At 49.9% G+C, this 14,244-nt stretch overlaps 1 protein-coding gene across 1 annotated transcript in view; it reads left to right on the top strand.

Moving 5' to 3' along the window:
* Positions 1 to 13,784, top strand: part of ARID3B (AT rich interactive domain 3B (BRIGHT-like)) — a 49,622-nt gene extending 35,838 nt beyond the window's left edge. Inside the window, exons 5-9 of the mRNA XM_006866487.1 lie at positions 7,721 to 7,904; positions 9,295 to 9,575; positions 9,698 to 9,952; positions 12,521 to 12,619; positions 13,618 to 13,784. Coding sequence (XP_006866549.1) covers positions 7,721 to 7,904; positions 9,295 to 9,575; positions 9,698 to 9,952; positions 12,521 to 12,619; positions 13,618 to 13,784 — 986 coding nt within the window. The remainder of the gene's footprint in view (positions 1 to 7,720; positions 7,905 to 9,294; positions 9,576 to 9,697; positions 9,953 to 12,520; positions 12,620 to 13,617) is intronic.
* Positions 13,785 to 14,244: the final 460 nt, after the last annotated feature.

The raw sequence follows: 14,244 nt of genomic DNA, 5'->3' as shown, positions 1-14,244 counted from the left end.
AGGGTGAGATCCAGTGGGAGGAGGGATACTGAGTGGCAAGGGGGCGTGTGAGAGAGTTTTCTGAAGCACTGGAAATCCTTTGTATTTTGATCTGAGTAATGGTTGCATGAAGGAGCTCTGGTAGCATAGTGGTTACAAATCAGGCTGCTAACCTCAAGGTCAGCAGTTCGAAACTACCAGCTGTTCTGCAGATGAAAGATGAGACTTTCTACTCCCATAAAGATTTACTGGCCGCAAACCTATATAGGGTTACTATGAGTCGGAAGCGACTCCACGGCACATAACAACAACATACAGTCATGCAACCATTGGTGGTGGTGGTGTGCCGTGGAGCCGGTTCCGACTCATAGTGACCCTGTACAGGGTTTCCGAGGTACAGGAGCAGAAAGCCTCATCTTTCTCCCACGGAACAGCTGGTAGTTTCGAACTGCTGACCTTGAGGTTCACAGCCTGATTTGTAGCAACTAAGCTACCAGAGCTCCTTATACTATATATATGTCGATGAAAATAAATATATATATATATATGTTTGTGCCATCGAGTTGGTTTTGACTTGTAGCCACCCTCTCTAAGATTTACAAGAACGGCTGGTGGGTTTTCACTGCCCACCTTGAGGTTACCATTCTAGCACTCATGGAATTCCACCATACCACACCAGGGCTCATGTGTATGTAATTTCCATACTCTTCTAAGGCCATTTTCCCACAAATTTTTTAAGTCCCCTCATGTGTGTGTGTGTGTGTGTGTGTGTGTGTGTATACACATACTTCATGCCACAAGGGAAAAACAAAGTAGTCCCTAGTTTGAGGGTGATTGAGTGGAGAGATGTTTGGGCGCCCTTGGCCTTGGCCCTGTGGAGCGGAGCAATCCGACTCTAGACTGCTGTGCGGAGAGCCAGATGCTGCTGCTCAGCAGCTCCCGGGTAGATGGCATTTCTTGCATAAGCAAGTCAGGGAAGACAGTTTCCAGTCATTTCTCTGCCTGTTGCTGAAGAGCAGGACAGGATCAGGACAAGAAGGAATCTGCAGAAGCCTGGTCAGGAGCCCACCCGCCTATCTGCCTATGTACTTTCCCTGCTTAACCCAGGTCTTAAGTCTCTGAGACTCCCTGGACCACAGCCCAGCTCTCTGGACATCTGGCTGTGACAGTGATTAATGATCTTTTTCAAAGCAAGGAAAAAGCATTGAAGGTCCCTGGCAGGGCTACTCCCTGGGTCTTGGGCCCTCACCCTTGACCAGTTGGCTGGAAGGCTGTCGTGTGGGTCAGTCAAGGCTCCCTGCTCCTGAAGACTTTTGGGCTTCACTTCATAGGAACGTGTCTGTTCTTGGTGGTTGGGAAGAAGCGGCTTTCCCTCCATCACCCTTGTCATCGCCCATCTTTATTTCTGTAGAGACAGGGAGGGTCATCTTTTCCCTCTCCAGCCTCACTCCTAACTCCAGCTACTTCTGCAGCTGTCTGATTGCCATGGAGCAGCTTTTGGTTAGCCACATCGGGACTGGAAGCTCCTCATCCCAGTTTGTACAGTTGTGGCCTGCTCACAAGGGTTAAAGCCCAGGAGCCCAGCAACTTCACTTGGTCCTTGGCCCTCATAAAAAGCCTTTTACTACCGTTCATCCCTCGGGCTGCCTCGGGCTCCTTGGTTGAAATCTGATAAGGGGCCTCTTTGTTGGAACTGTCAGTCTCCTTTATTGAGGAGGGAACTGGAGACCAGTGGCATTTCTTGGGGTACAGATAAGGCTCTGGGTTCCTGTCAGGGAGAGCATGATTAATTACCCTCAACCCTAGCTCCTGCTTTGATAGCAATGACTGACAGGCTACATGCCACCCCTTCAGGTGCTCACATCCCCTCTGGGGATGGGCCGGGGATGGAGACTTGGCCGCTTGCAGGGCTAACACTGGCGGCCACACTGGTGGATGTTTGCTTCCTCCCTGCCCTCTGCAGTGATGTCTGTACTTATTATGGACAGAAACCTGACCCCTCTCAGGTGAAGGGGGGGCCTCCTTTGTTGTTGTTAGGTGCCATAGAATCGGTTCTGACTCATAATGACCCTGTATACTGTTTCTGAGGGGTGCCTGGTGAGTTTGAACCACCGACCTTGTATTCGAACTGACCTTGCTGTCCAGTGCGTTAACCCACAGCACCACACCAGGACTCCTAGGGGCCTCCTTAGGAGAGCAGGTCAGAGACACACACACACACCCCACTCTTCACCTCCTCTCTATGACTTCTCACTGGAGCTGTTGCTTGTGGACTTGAACTTCATAGATCTGGTCCTAAGCCATACAGCTGGACTTCACAGGAGAGTATCCAAAACCAGTGTGTCAGTATTATTCCGTAATTTAAGCAAACTCTTAAAACCTAAATCAACCTCCTCCCTTTGGTAAAAATCACAACTAGCAATTTAAAAAAAAATATTTTTTTTTTTTAAAGTTTGTATTCATAGACTCATAGAACTTTAGAAGTGAAAATCATCTAGCCAAATTCATTTCATCAGTGGAGAAACTGAGGCCTGAATATGTCCATCTTCCCCACCAACTCCCTCCAGCATTGCTCTCTTTCTTGCTAGCAGACTTCACCCCTTCTTTCTGCATAATTTAGACAAGGGGGCTGGCTTGCAGGTCCAAGCTGTAGAGACAGACCAAGCTGAAGGGTCTGCCTCCCCCTTAGTTGTCAGAAGAATCAAAGCCAGGGAGGTTTTTGGGTCTGGGTTACCTGGGTAATAGTCCAAATGTTAATAAATGAGAAAATCCTTCCATCAAGAGTTGTTGCCTTGCCTGCACTGCTGCTCCAACTGGACAGCCAGCCCTCAGAAGACAGAACAGCTCCCCCTTACCATTTACTCTGGATCCCACCCAGGGCACAGGAGGCCACGTAAGGAGCAGCCACTCGGGTGAGGTAAAGCAGGAGTGGGGTCAGGACTGCAGCAACTCCCTCGCCTGCAGTTTTCTCTCTGGTGTGGGGAGACAGCCCCCAGGGTAATCTGTCTCCCTCCTCTAGTGGTGCTGGGAAGGGGTTACCTGTGGGCTAGGTTTCCAGCCTTGATTTCGTGTGCTACTTTGATCTGTCTTTGTCTTCTCAGTTCTGTATCTCTTGCCCCGACACAATTCTTAGCCTAATGCAAGCACACAGTGTGTGGCCTTCAGGGGTTCATTTCTAATGAAATGTCTGTATCCCTAGCAACGTTCTTTAAGAGACCATCTCAAATGGGTAGACATCTAGCCAGTGACTAAGAATTTGTGATTTCTCTCTTGGGAGTTGCCTTCAGAGGTAGTTTGAACACAGACTAGAAAGCTGTCATGGTTTCTGGCCACACCTCATCCTTGATCAAAGACAGTAAAAACAGCCTGGTCACTTTATCCTGTTTACCCAACTTCCTTCCAAGTGAATGATGACCATTTTAAAATCCACCCGCCACATATGAATGTCTTCCACCTCAAGAGAGGTTGAAAAGAAATTCATTTGAAGCTCTGAAAGCTGTTTGTAAATGAATGTCTAAAAGCATGTGGTTGTCTTGTTCTCAAGGCCAGTGCAGCCCTTGACTCTGTAAGCACTGCTGTGTTGGTTAAAACTTCAGGAGCATCTGTTCTTTATAAGCTGCCTTGTCCTCTAACACCTGTTTCCCCTTCCCTCTGGCACCACTGTGTGAAGAAGTCATGGTTTCTTTACTTTCTCAAAATTCCCAGTTCGCCATCCATTCTGCCCTCCTTCTTGATGGTATCTATTCACTAGTCCTCTTCCTAGCTAGAGACCTGGAAAGCAAGGAGCCAAACCACTCTGGGACTCTGCCCTGTCCATTTACTAAGCATAGTAAAGACCCTAATGAACCACACTCAGCCCTGAGAAGACACGGTGACTTTTGTGCAGGGCTTTCAGCTGTAGACACTTTGAGGTCATGATGGATCTTGGCAGGCGCACACCACACCCATGAAGGAAATGTGCGGAAGAAGATTCCCAGGTGGGTTACCACGGAGCTGGTTACTCTGACTTTGAGAAGCACATCTTTCTATCTGCTTAAGTTAATTGCTTAAACACTTTCATGTTGAATACATGGTAAAGGACAGACAATCCCTGCCTTCACATACTGTTCAGTCCTGCTGGGAAGCCAGACAAATGTATGTGAAACAATATAGAATCATCATTTGCTGAATCTATAGAAATTTTGAAAAGGAAGCATTCCACATAAAATGGGGTAGTTAGAAAACTCTACCTAGAGGGAGTGAATACAAAGGCTTCTGAGAATGTAGGTTATTTTAGCCTTGAGAGACATCAGAATGGAGCTTGGTTTTAGGGGTAATTATTGTTGTTTCGTCCTGCTATGCATAAGGTCTCTAAGAGTTGGTAGTGACTCGATAGCACCTAACAACATTGTTAGGTGCCATCAAGTCAGTATTGACTCATAGTGACCCTGTACAGCGTTTCCAAAGACAGGCTGGTGAATTTGAACTCCTGACGTTGCGATTCAAACAGACCTTGTTGTCCAGTGCTTATCCTACAGGGCCACAACAGGTCTCCAGGAATGATGTTGTTGTTGTTATGTGCCAATGTGCCTGGCAAGTTGGTTCTGACTCAGTGACCCTGTATATGGTTTCAGAGCAACAGCTTGTGTGTTTGAACCAGCAATCTTGTGCTTTGCAGTCCAGTACTGATCCTCTAGCACCACATCAGGAGTTCCCAGGGAGGAATGCTGTTAAGTGTCGTCGAGTCGGTTCAGACACATAGCGACCCAGTGTAGGGTTTCCAAGGAGCAGGTGATAAGCTTGAACTCCTGACCTTGCAGTTCAAACCCACTTTGCAATCCAGCACATTATCTTACAGTGCCACACGAGGACTCCAGGGATGATAGAAGGCCCCGTTAACAGGAAGGAAAGTGAGTTGTTGGACTGTGCTTGAAATAGTCCCTACACAATGTTTAAGGTGGTGTCATGGAACGTGGGTCATGTGGTTGTCCATGTAGTGTGAGATGATCAGAGCCTTTGTAGGTTTGGGGACAAGGAACTGAGTGACATGGTAAAAGTGGGATTTAATAAGATGGGGGGTAGTATATAAACTTAGTCTATGGACAAGAGGCTTCTGCCATCTAATTGTGAACCATTAAGGAGCTCTGGTAGCGTAGTGGTTACGAATCGGGCTGCAAACCTTAAGGTCAGCATTTCGAAACTACCAGCTGTTCTGCGGGAGAAAGATGAGGTTTTCTGCTCCTGTAAAGATTTACAGCCTCAGAAACCCTGTGCAGGGTCGCTATAAGTCGGAACCAACTCCACGGCACATAAATAACAACAACAAAGGGCCTGGTCAGGGTGGTGGCTGTGGATTGGAAAGGAAGATAACTTTTGAAAGATATCTCAGAAGCAAGATTCATGGGGCCTCCTAACACCCTCAGATTTTGAAGAATGATAGTACTGCTGGGGAAGAGGGGGTCATGGGAAAAAGAAGCTAGTGTGAGGGAATGGGGGTGAGCTCAATGTGTATTAAAAACAATGACAGTTGGAATTGGATAGGTTACACACAGGAAGATTCTGGAAATGTGAGCTTCGGGGGGCTTCTACAGGGCATGAAGTGGTCTTCCCAGATTCTCCATGTGATTCCATGAAAGATGTAAGCTCCCCAAGGCCGGGAGACCTTGAGCAGACAGGTTTTTATATCCTGTCTTGGAAGCGCCCTGTTCTGCTACATTAGGCTTTTGTCTGTAGGTAGGACTAGGGTTTACAGCTGGGAATGAAACTTGACCAAGACAAGGGTCTTAGAGGTCTGTAACTCCCACACACTGAAGAGGGACCCAGTCCCCCCACCGTACTCTGCCTGTCTGTGTTCATGCTGCTTCCTCTTCATAAAGGTGTGGTCCTTCCCTGAATTAGCCAGTAGAAGAGTTGTCCAGGGCTGAGAAGAAAACAGCTGCTCTTTTAGGGCAAAGAAACAGGATGAGCAGAAACAAGCAGCCTGTCTCTGATGAAGCTGGCCTCCAATTTACCAGTTCATCGAGCCCTCCGCCAGCTCAGGGCGGTGGGAAAGGGGGCAGGCCGGAGGAGGAGCAGAGCAGCTTGTGTACAGTAAAAGGAGTTTGCCATCAAAAGGCAACAAGTCTCGGGCCCTGCCCCGGACGGTGACCCTTCCCTGTGGAGTTGTCCCCTCTGACCTCCAGATCATTAATCCCGAGGCTGCCAAATGACAGTCATCCATCACGCCGCCTGACTAGCATCGCTGCCGACTGTGAAAGGACCCTGTCCCCGCCCTCCCTGCTGTCCCCTGGTGCTCATTAGTAGCCCTTCCTGCTCGGTGCCAGGTTTCCTAATCAAGTCCCTGACTCTGTTCGCTTCCCTTCGGGGCCAGTGGGCGGAAGCTGCTCTGACCCTCCCTCTCTCTGAGGCCAACAAGGGGGTGGTGTGATCAGAGGGGAGAGAGTTGTTGAGTGGCTTTTCATCCCCCTGGAGACCCGTGTGTCCAGCGGCTCCTTTGGCATGACGGGACACACATAAGTGTAAAAACAATCTGTCCTGCAGCAGGGCCAGTGCCAGCAAGCCTCGGGGTAAACTAGGCGAAAGCAGGCAGTATACAAATGAATAGGCGCCACATTGTCCCCAGCAGTTTGCAGACTTAGCCTAAAGGTTGGTGCTTGGACCAACCCCTTGGCTTTGTGGGAAAAAGGGCTGGCAGTCTGATTGCACAGAGATTGCTGCTAAGAAAAGACCGGAGCAGTTCTTCTTTATACCCTTGGGGTGGCCGTGAGTGACAATAGACTCCAGACTAGCTAACAACAAGCAAACAGACACACTGTCACAGACCAAACTCAGTGCTACAAAGAGTTGTGCCTTGTGGATGAATGGGACAAGCCAGAGGCTGTGACAACTGAATGAAGGCAGAAGACTTCAGAGGAATCTTACTGCTAGCAAAAAGATCTTAGAAGTAATTTTATCCAGCCCTGTTGTTTAACAGATGGGAAGACAGACCCAGAGAGGTTAAGTGTTTAGCCCAAAGCCACACAGTTTAGTAAGTTTGACCTGTCCTTCTCAAAGAGCTGACTGTCTGCTAGTTTTCAGGCTTTGGAGATCTGAGTCAAATCAAAATTACCCTTTTAAGCAGATTCATGGAGCCCTAGAGGAAGACCTCCAATGAGATGGATTGGCAAAGTGTCAGCATCAATGGGCTCAAGCGCGGCAACAATTGTGAGGTTGGCCCAGGACTGGGCAGTGTTTAATTGTGTTGTACATAGGTCACTATGAGTCGGGATTGACTCGATGGCACCTAACAACAACAACAAGAAGGAATCCTGGTATGGTGCTGTGAGTTAATGCACTGGAATGCAAAGTCAGTTTGAACTACAGGGTCAGAGGTTCAAGTTCAACAGCTACTTCTCAGAAACCCTATACAGGGTAACTATGATTTGCAACCAACTAGACAGCACTTAACAACAAATATATTCATGGAAGTCCTGGTACAGCAGTGTAGGATAAGCACTGGACAGCAAGGTCAGTTTGAATTGCTAGGTCGGCTGGTCACACTCACCAGCTGTTCCTCGGAATATTACAGGGTCACTATTGGTCGGAACCCACTCAGTGGCGCATAACAACAACGAGTCAAAGCCAACTCGATAGCATTTAACATCAACCAAAAGGCAGATTCATGAACATTATTTCCAACTCAGCAAACAGAGGGAAGACCTAAATATTGTCTTTCTCTGCTTAGAGATGACCCTTCTGTTTTTTTTCTCTTTGGAAATGACAGGGACCCCAATCAACCGAATACCCATCATGGCCAAGCAGATCCTGGACTTGTACATGCTGTACAAGCTGGTAACCGAGAAGGGGGGCCTGGTGGAGATCATCAACAAGAAGATCTGGAGGGAGATCACCAAAGGCCTGAACCTGCCCACATCTATTACCAGCGCCGCCTTCACTCTGAGGACCCAGTGAGTGGCCAGGGCCTTGGGGCAAGGAAGCTGGGGCTGGAGAAAAGGAAGGAAATTCCACCGTCCAGTTAGCACGATAAATGGAAAACCTCTCTCAGGAGATCTCTGTGATGAATCCCTCACTAAACCTAAATACTGGGACCTGCCGCTTATCAAGGTCTTTAGGTGGTAGTACTTTACCATATTTGTTTCCATTTAACCTTCATCATCAGCCCAGTGAAACCAGTGTTATCCAGATTACAAAACGCTATTTTAGGGATTTAATAATATGGCCAAGATCATGCCAGCCAGTAAATGGTAGCGCTGAGCTTCACACTCTTTCTAGGATATCAGCTCCCAGACATGACCACCACCACCCCTACGTCTGGCCTCCTGACCTACCATTCAGCTTGGCCAGCAGTGGGGCACCCAGAGGAAGGCAAGCCTCGTCCAGATTAGCAGCCTATTTTGTTTGTTTTCTTTCCATTTTTATTGTGAATTGGCTAAAGGTCCATGGAACGGGTCATTGATTGTCCATTCAGTAATTCACACACGTTTTGCTTCATCTCACTGACTGCAGTTCCCTCAGTGTAACATTTTTCATCCCACTTCCTCCCCCTGAGTTTCCCGTTTCCATTCTTCCTTCTTTCCCAACCCTTCCGAATTCTGGCCTTAGGTAACTGCTGCCCTTACATCTCAAATGTTTGGTTATTCTAAAGTCTGTGGCCACCTATTTTTATTACCATTTCAATTAATTACAAAACTGATAGAGCAGCGAAACCAAAAGTAGTAGTATTAACAGATGAGGATTTGAAGGGAATCTGCTCTGGAACTTGCTGGAAGTTGCTCCATGAAGAACATGGAATGAGCAGCTGACTCCACTTGGGCAGCCTGTCCTGACTACTAAGATAAGTGGATGGGTCACATCTATTGAATCGTTCCAACAGAAGCTGAAAGGTTGGGGACAGAGCTAAGTCAGAATAGCAGCCTCCTTTCAGCCCGCTCACAACTCTCGGTTAGAGAATTGCTTCTTGGGGCCTCTGACACAGAGGACAGCCCTTCCAGGTCCCCACATAACAAGGAGCATCACTCTGACCAGCCTAACTCAGAGTGGACACTGAAAAATACTGCCCAACACGGACCTGGTTTCTCTCAAGACACTTTAAAAAGGTGTGAGAACAGACATGTTGTTTATTTTCCTTAAGGACAGATGCCTCAAATTTGAGCAGTGTTCAGAACTGAGGAGCAGCTAGGGGAACCTAGGGTGGCATGTATTTTACTCCACCACCAAGGGTGCCATTCTTCGCCCTAGAGGCCTGCCCGACATTCTTCCAGAGACCCAGCGTGGTAAACTGAGCAGTCTGCAGTGTCATGTTGTGGATTGTTCTTGCTTCCTTCCTTCCTTTTTCAGGTACATGAAGTATTTATATGCCTATGAGTGTGAGAAAAAAGCCTTGAGCTCCCCAGCAGAGCTCCAGGCAGCCATCGATGGCAACCGGAGAGAGGGTCGGCGGCCCAGTTACAGTTCTTCCCTCTTTGGCTACTCACCTACCGCTGCTACTGCTGCAGCTGCCGGGGCCCCGGCTCTTCTCTCCCCACCCAAGATCCGCTTCCCTATCCTTGGGCTCAGCTCCAGCAGTGGTACCAGTGCCAGTAACTCTCGGATAACCCCAGCAGCCTCACTCAGGAAAGGTCAGCAGGGCCCTTGGAGGAGGAGGAAGGGATGATGGGAGGTCAGAGCCAAGTCTCCCTGGACCTACAGTTGGATTCTTTGAGTGCAAGGATGGATTGGTCCAGCTCTGGTTCCTTCACAGGTGACGGACTCCCAGTGACAGCGGTGCCTGTAACTAATCGCCTAGCTGTGCCTGTGACCCTGGCAGGCCCGCAGGCTAGTACTCGGACTACCACACTGGAGCAGCTGCGGGAGCGGCTGGAGTCAGGGGAGCCTCCGGAGAAGAAGGTGTCGAGGCTGTCGGAGGAAGAACAACGTCTGGTGCAGCAGGCCTTCCAGCGCAACTTCTTCAGCATGGCGCGGCAGCTCCCCATGAAGATCCGGATCAACGGCAGAGGTGAGTGCCAGAGCCCCACTCCAACAAGGGCCAACTCAGGTCTCCTGGGACTGGGGCAGGGTGCTCAGGCTGACTTAGGATGGACATACTCCTGACCAAGAAGGGAGACCCCCAAAAGGTTCTAGAAGTGATCTTTGTTCCAAGCTGAGGTCCTTTTTTAGGGGATTAGAAATGACTTCAGGAAGTGCCCTGTTCTCTGATTAAAAAGGAGAAGCCAGAGCGCTTCTGAGACAGTTGGTGTCCCAACAGCCTTTTTTTTTTTTAACATTTTATTTTGTGAATTATGTGATAGTTTACATGGGAGAACATTAGTTTTACATTCATCCTATTGTATATCAGTTCATTGCCATGGGTACAATCCCCTCCTGCATCACCAACCAGCCAAAGGGTACATCCTACAAGCCTGCCCCCCATCATCAGCACAGAGCCCCTTCCCCTTTCTGGGTCTAGAGTCCCCAGAGGCTCCATCTCTCCACGTCATCGTCTCTGCCTTCTCTGCCTGCATCTCTGGCATCACTGTTTCTCTGGGTAGGGTCCCGCACTCCCCTCTTCTCCCTTGGTGGTCCCAGGGACCTCCGCTCCTGGACTGCAAAGTCAATCACTCCCCTCCTTTTGCCACAAAACATCTACCTTTACATTTCCAACCCTCACAGTCAGTCCTGATAGCAATTATTCTATTGCTATCACAAGAAACCTATCCCCATCTCCTTTCATCAGCCCCACCCAGACAGATTGGATACTACTCAATGGAGATTCTACCTTCCTCCACACCCTCTAGATCTAGGCTCTCTCTTGAAAGCTTGTAAGCCAGTCACTTCTTGCCTTTTAGCCCTTTCCCCCCCACCCCTTTTGGGTAGCCAATGTCCAAGTTACCCATCCCTATCTATTCTGTGTATGGAGGGGGGTGGGAATGGTCTTCGCTGTAAAGATTTGTTCCCTCTTTTGAGCTACGGCATTCATAGGTGTAGGTCAAGTTCATAAAATTGTATCAGATTCCTCTTTTTTCCCTCTTCTTCCTTCTTCTGGTTGAGCTCTGATCATCTAGTCACTGAAGCTAGGTCAAGTGGGTATTACCTGCAAGTGTGGGTGTTCTTGTGCATATGCCCTCACTTCTTATCAGCTGGACACTTCACTGTCCACTCTAGTACTCTGTGGCTATGTCACTGACTCTGGGCCCATGAGTCCCCAGGTCTTGCCACATTGCTGGCCAACCAGGTCTCCACCCAGGTTCACAGGAGTTGATTGAACGTTGTGGGGCTTAGCTCACAGCTTCATTGTTGTTTTTCCCTCACTTCCCCTTATCAGTGACGAGCGTAGTCACCAATCAGAGTGTGTATTCCCACTGAGTCTTAGTCTTGGAAGGGAGTTTGCCTTGAGGGGACTCGACCGCTTGCCTTGATGTCTCCTGGGCGAGGAACTTGCTTGTTCTTGTAGTAATCAGTCGGACTGCCGTTATTGTTTTGTATTTTTCCTGTTGGTCTTTTCTTTCAAGAAGTATCTTCTGTTCTTCTAGCTGTTCCAGGCCCAGCAGCCTTTTGATGTGTCTAACTTAGATTAAGGGCCTCAGCCTTTTTCCTTAGCACGTCATTGGATGGAGGCAAGAGCAGGGCATAACCATCGATCCTGAGCTTTACCAAGGGGCCAGAGTGGCATTAGGATGGGTTGGTGGAGCTGCCGTGACCTTATCTGGTGTATGTGGCAGCGACCCTCAGAAGTAGCAGCAGAGGAGGAGGAAATACAAAGTTGGCAGTGGAGTTGACAGCCTTCTACTTCCCCTGCAGTTTTCTACTGCCTCACACTGCCTTCCTCTTTCTCCCTCTCTCCCTTACATAATTCTTTGACTCTGTCTCAGAACAAACAGGAATCGCCATGTGTTGGGAAATCGGGTGAAAGGAGCTGGTGCATATTCCCAGGTGGCCCCACCTATCTCATCTCTTCCCAGTTGGGTGAGAAGCCTGTGGAAGCTAGGGGTAGCAGTCCCTAGAGCTGGCCTCTCTTCTCCGTTACCAGGTGCCCTGGTCCTGTACAGAGCCAGAACCTTATAGACAAGGCAGTTTACCTGGAAGAATTCTTGCCTTTCCATGTGCTGGAAAGAGCAGGGTCTGGGGCAAGCCCAGCAGAGGCCTTAGTTGTCAGTGCAGCGCCTGCAGCCTTCCCAGACCACCAAATGCTCCGGTGTAGATGGGGACCCCAGTCTAGACCAGGCGCTGGGAAGGTAGAGGCATCGTCAAATCAGGGACTGGCCCTCACTGATGTGATTTCCTGGGGCCTGGTCCATAGTGAGTGCTCAATGAAGGTCTGCTGAACCACAGTGTAAGTTCTAGAGAGAGCACACAGCCATATTGCTGTGTGTGGTCCCCTCACTCCAAGGGCAGAAGACCTGGGGAACAAACTGGCTCAGCAGAGAGAGAGCAAGCAATAGAAGTTGGGTCCTCTTGCCAGACTGCTGGTCAGAAGGCAGGATACCAGTGCTGTGTAAGAGTGGGAGGCCTTGGCCTGGTGTGAGCAGGCAGGGAGAGTGCTCTGGGGAAGGCTGAGCAGGCCTGGGTTCTCGCTCGTCCTCAGCAGAAGACAGATCAGAGGCGTCAGCTGCAGCACTGAACTTGACCACGAGCAGCATTGGGAGCATCAACATGTCCGTGGACATTGACGGCACCACGTATGCAGGTGAGGCCCAGGGGAGCTCTTTCCACAGTCTCCGACTTCCACAGGACTATGTTAGCTGAAGGTGGTTAACAGGGATGGCATCTGGTACAAGGATAGATGTGATGTGTTGGACCACTTGGCTGATTGATGAGAATAGTCATTTAGTATGAGGACTGGGAGTCAGTGCTACATCCATGTCTCCCACTCACAGGTCTTCTGCGGCAGGACCACAGCCCTTTCTTTGTCTGTGGGTTGCAGACACACCCCACCACAAACTGCCATTTCTCTCTAAAATGGACCAAGAACTGACACGCAGGCAAAGCGATCTGAGCAGAATGTATCAGTCCAACTCTTTCCCTCCCCGCAGCCTTTTTCAATGATTTCTCCCAAAACCTAATTTGGAGTCTTGGTGTGTGTGGTGCTGTAACCCCAGTGCCGGCTGTTCACGCCCACCAGCCACTCCTTAGAAACCCTACACAAGGTCGATGTGAGTGTTCTGAAACACAGCCTCATGCTGTCCTTAGCCCATTTGAAAGTCTCCTGGACTCCACAAGCCTGGCAAGGCCTAACCTGCTCACAAGGTGCGTGTGCAAGGCCTCCTTTACCTTGTCCTCCGTACCTCCCAGCCTTGTCGGCTGCCGCTTCTGCCTTTACCTTACTGTGGTCCCATCAGCCTGCACACCAGTGTTCCCTAAGTCTCCTTTGCCAGGTACACAGTCTTCCCCCTACCCTTCATTTGGTCACTTGTCCCATGCCAGCCCAGCCACCCTCTCCCCTAGAGCTTTTCTGGATCAATCTTCCCCTGTCTTCCACAACCTTCCCTAGGTTCCCACAGCACCCTGGGTCCTCTGTTTACCCCCCTGCCCCTTGGTGGGCTGTAAGCCACTAAAGGCAGGCAAGTGTCTGGGTACGCTCCTCTGGGCACCCAGTTTAGCGTGGGTTAAGCGGTGAGAACTGGTGGGAATGAATGATCAGCCCCTTCTCTGCCCACACTTGTTTCTCCCTTAACTCCACCCTAGGTGTGCTGTTTGCCCAGAAACCTGTGGTCCACCTCATCGCGGGGTCTGCTCCTCAGAGCGTCGGCAGCAGTGCCGGCAGCAGCAGCAGCAGCTCTCACTGTTCGCCAAGTCCTACCTCATCCCGGGGTACCCCCAGCGCAGAGCCCTCCACCAGCTGGTCCCTCTGACGGGCAGACCAAGCTTCCCACTCGCACTCTCCTGCAGAGAGTGAAGGATGTTGTTGATGCACCGAATTTACCTCATCTCACGGAGCCCGCGTCGAACACCGTTTGGCCAGACGCTGAGGGTTTGTCCAGGCTCCATTCAGGTCCTGCTGTACTCTGGGGGCAGGGAGAGGTTGGAGGGGCCAGACAAGGCAGCGTTGTCCAATCAGGGATTGTCCTGGAGAACTGGGCAGGGGTCTGTGGTCAGCCAGCTTCCTCCAGGGCCCTCAGGTCACCCCCATCCCGTGGTACAGTGTAGCGACAATCTGTAAGCCCATACACAGGGCTGGAGGCCCTCTATGGTCCTTTCCCTTAATTTATTTCCCTTCCCCCCACCCCCCGCCATGACCCCAGGGTCATTGGTCTCTCCCATACTCGTTCCCTAATCTAACTCACATGGGGCTTCTGGGAGCCAAGAGCCTGC

The sequence above is a fragment of the Chrysochloris asiatica genome, unplaced genomic scaffold (genome assembly GCF_000296735.1).
Source record: "Chrysochloris asiatica unplaced genomic scaffold, ChrAsi1.0 scaffold00092, whole genome shotgun sequence".
NCBI classification, from domain to species: domain Eukaryota; kingdom Metazoa; phylum Chordata; class Mammalia; order Afrosoricida; family Chrysochloridae; genus Chrysochloris; species Chrysochloris asiatica.
This window is presented reverse-complemented; position numbering and strand designations above follow the sequence as displayed.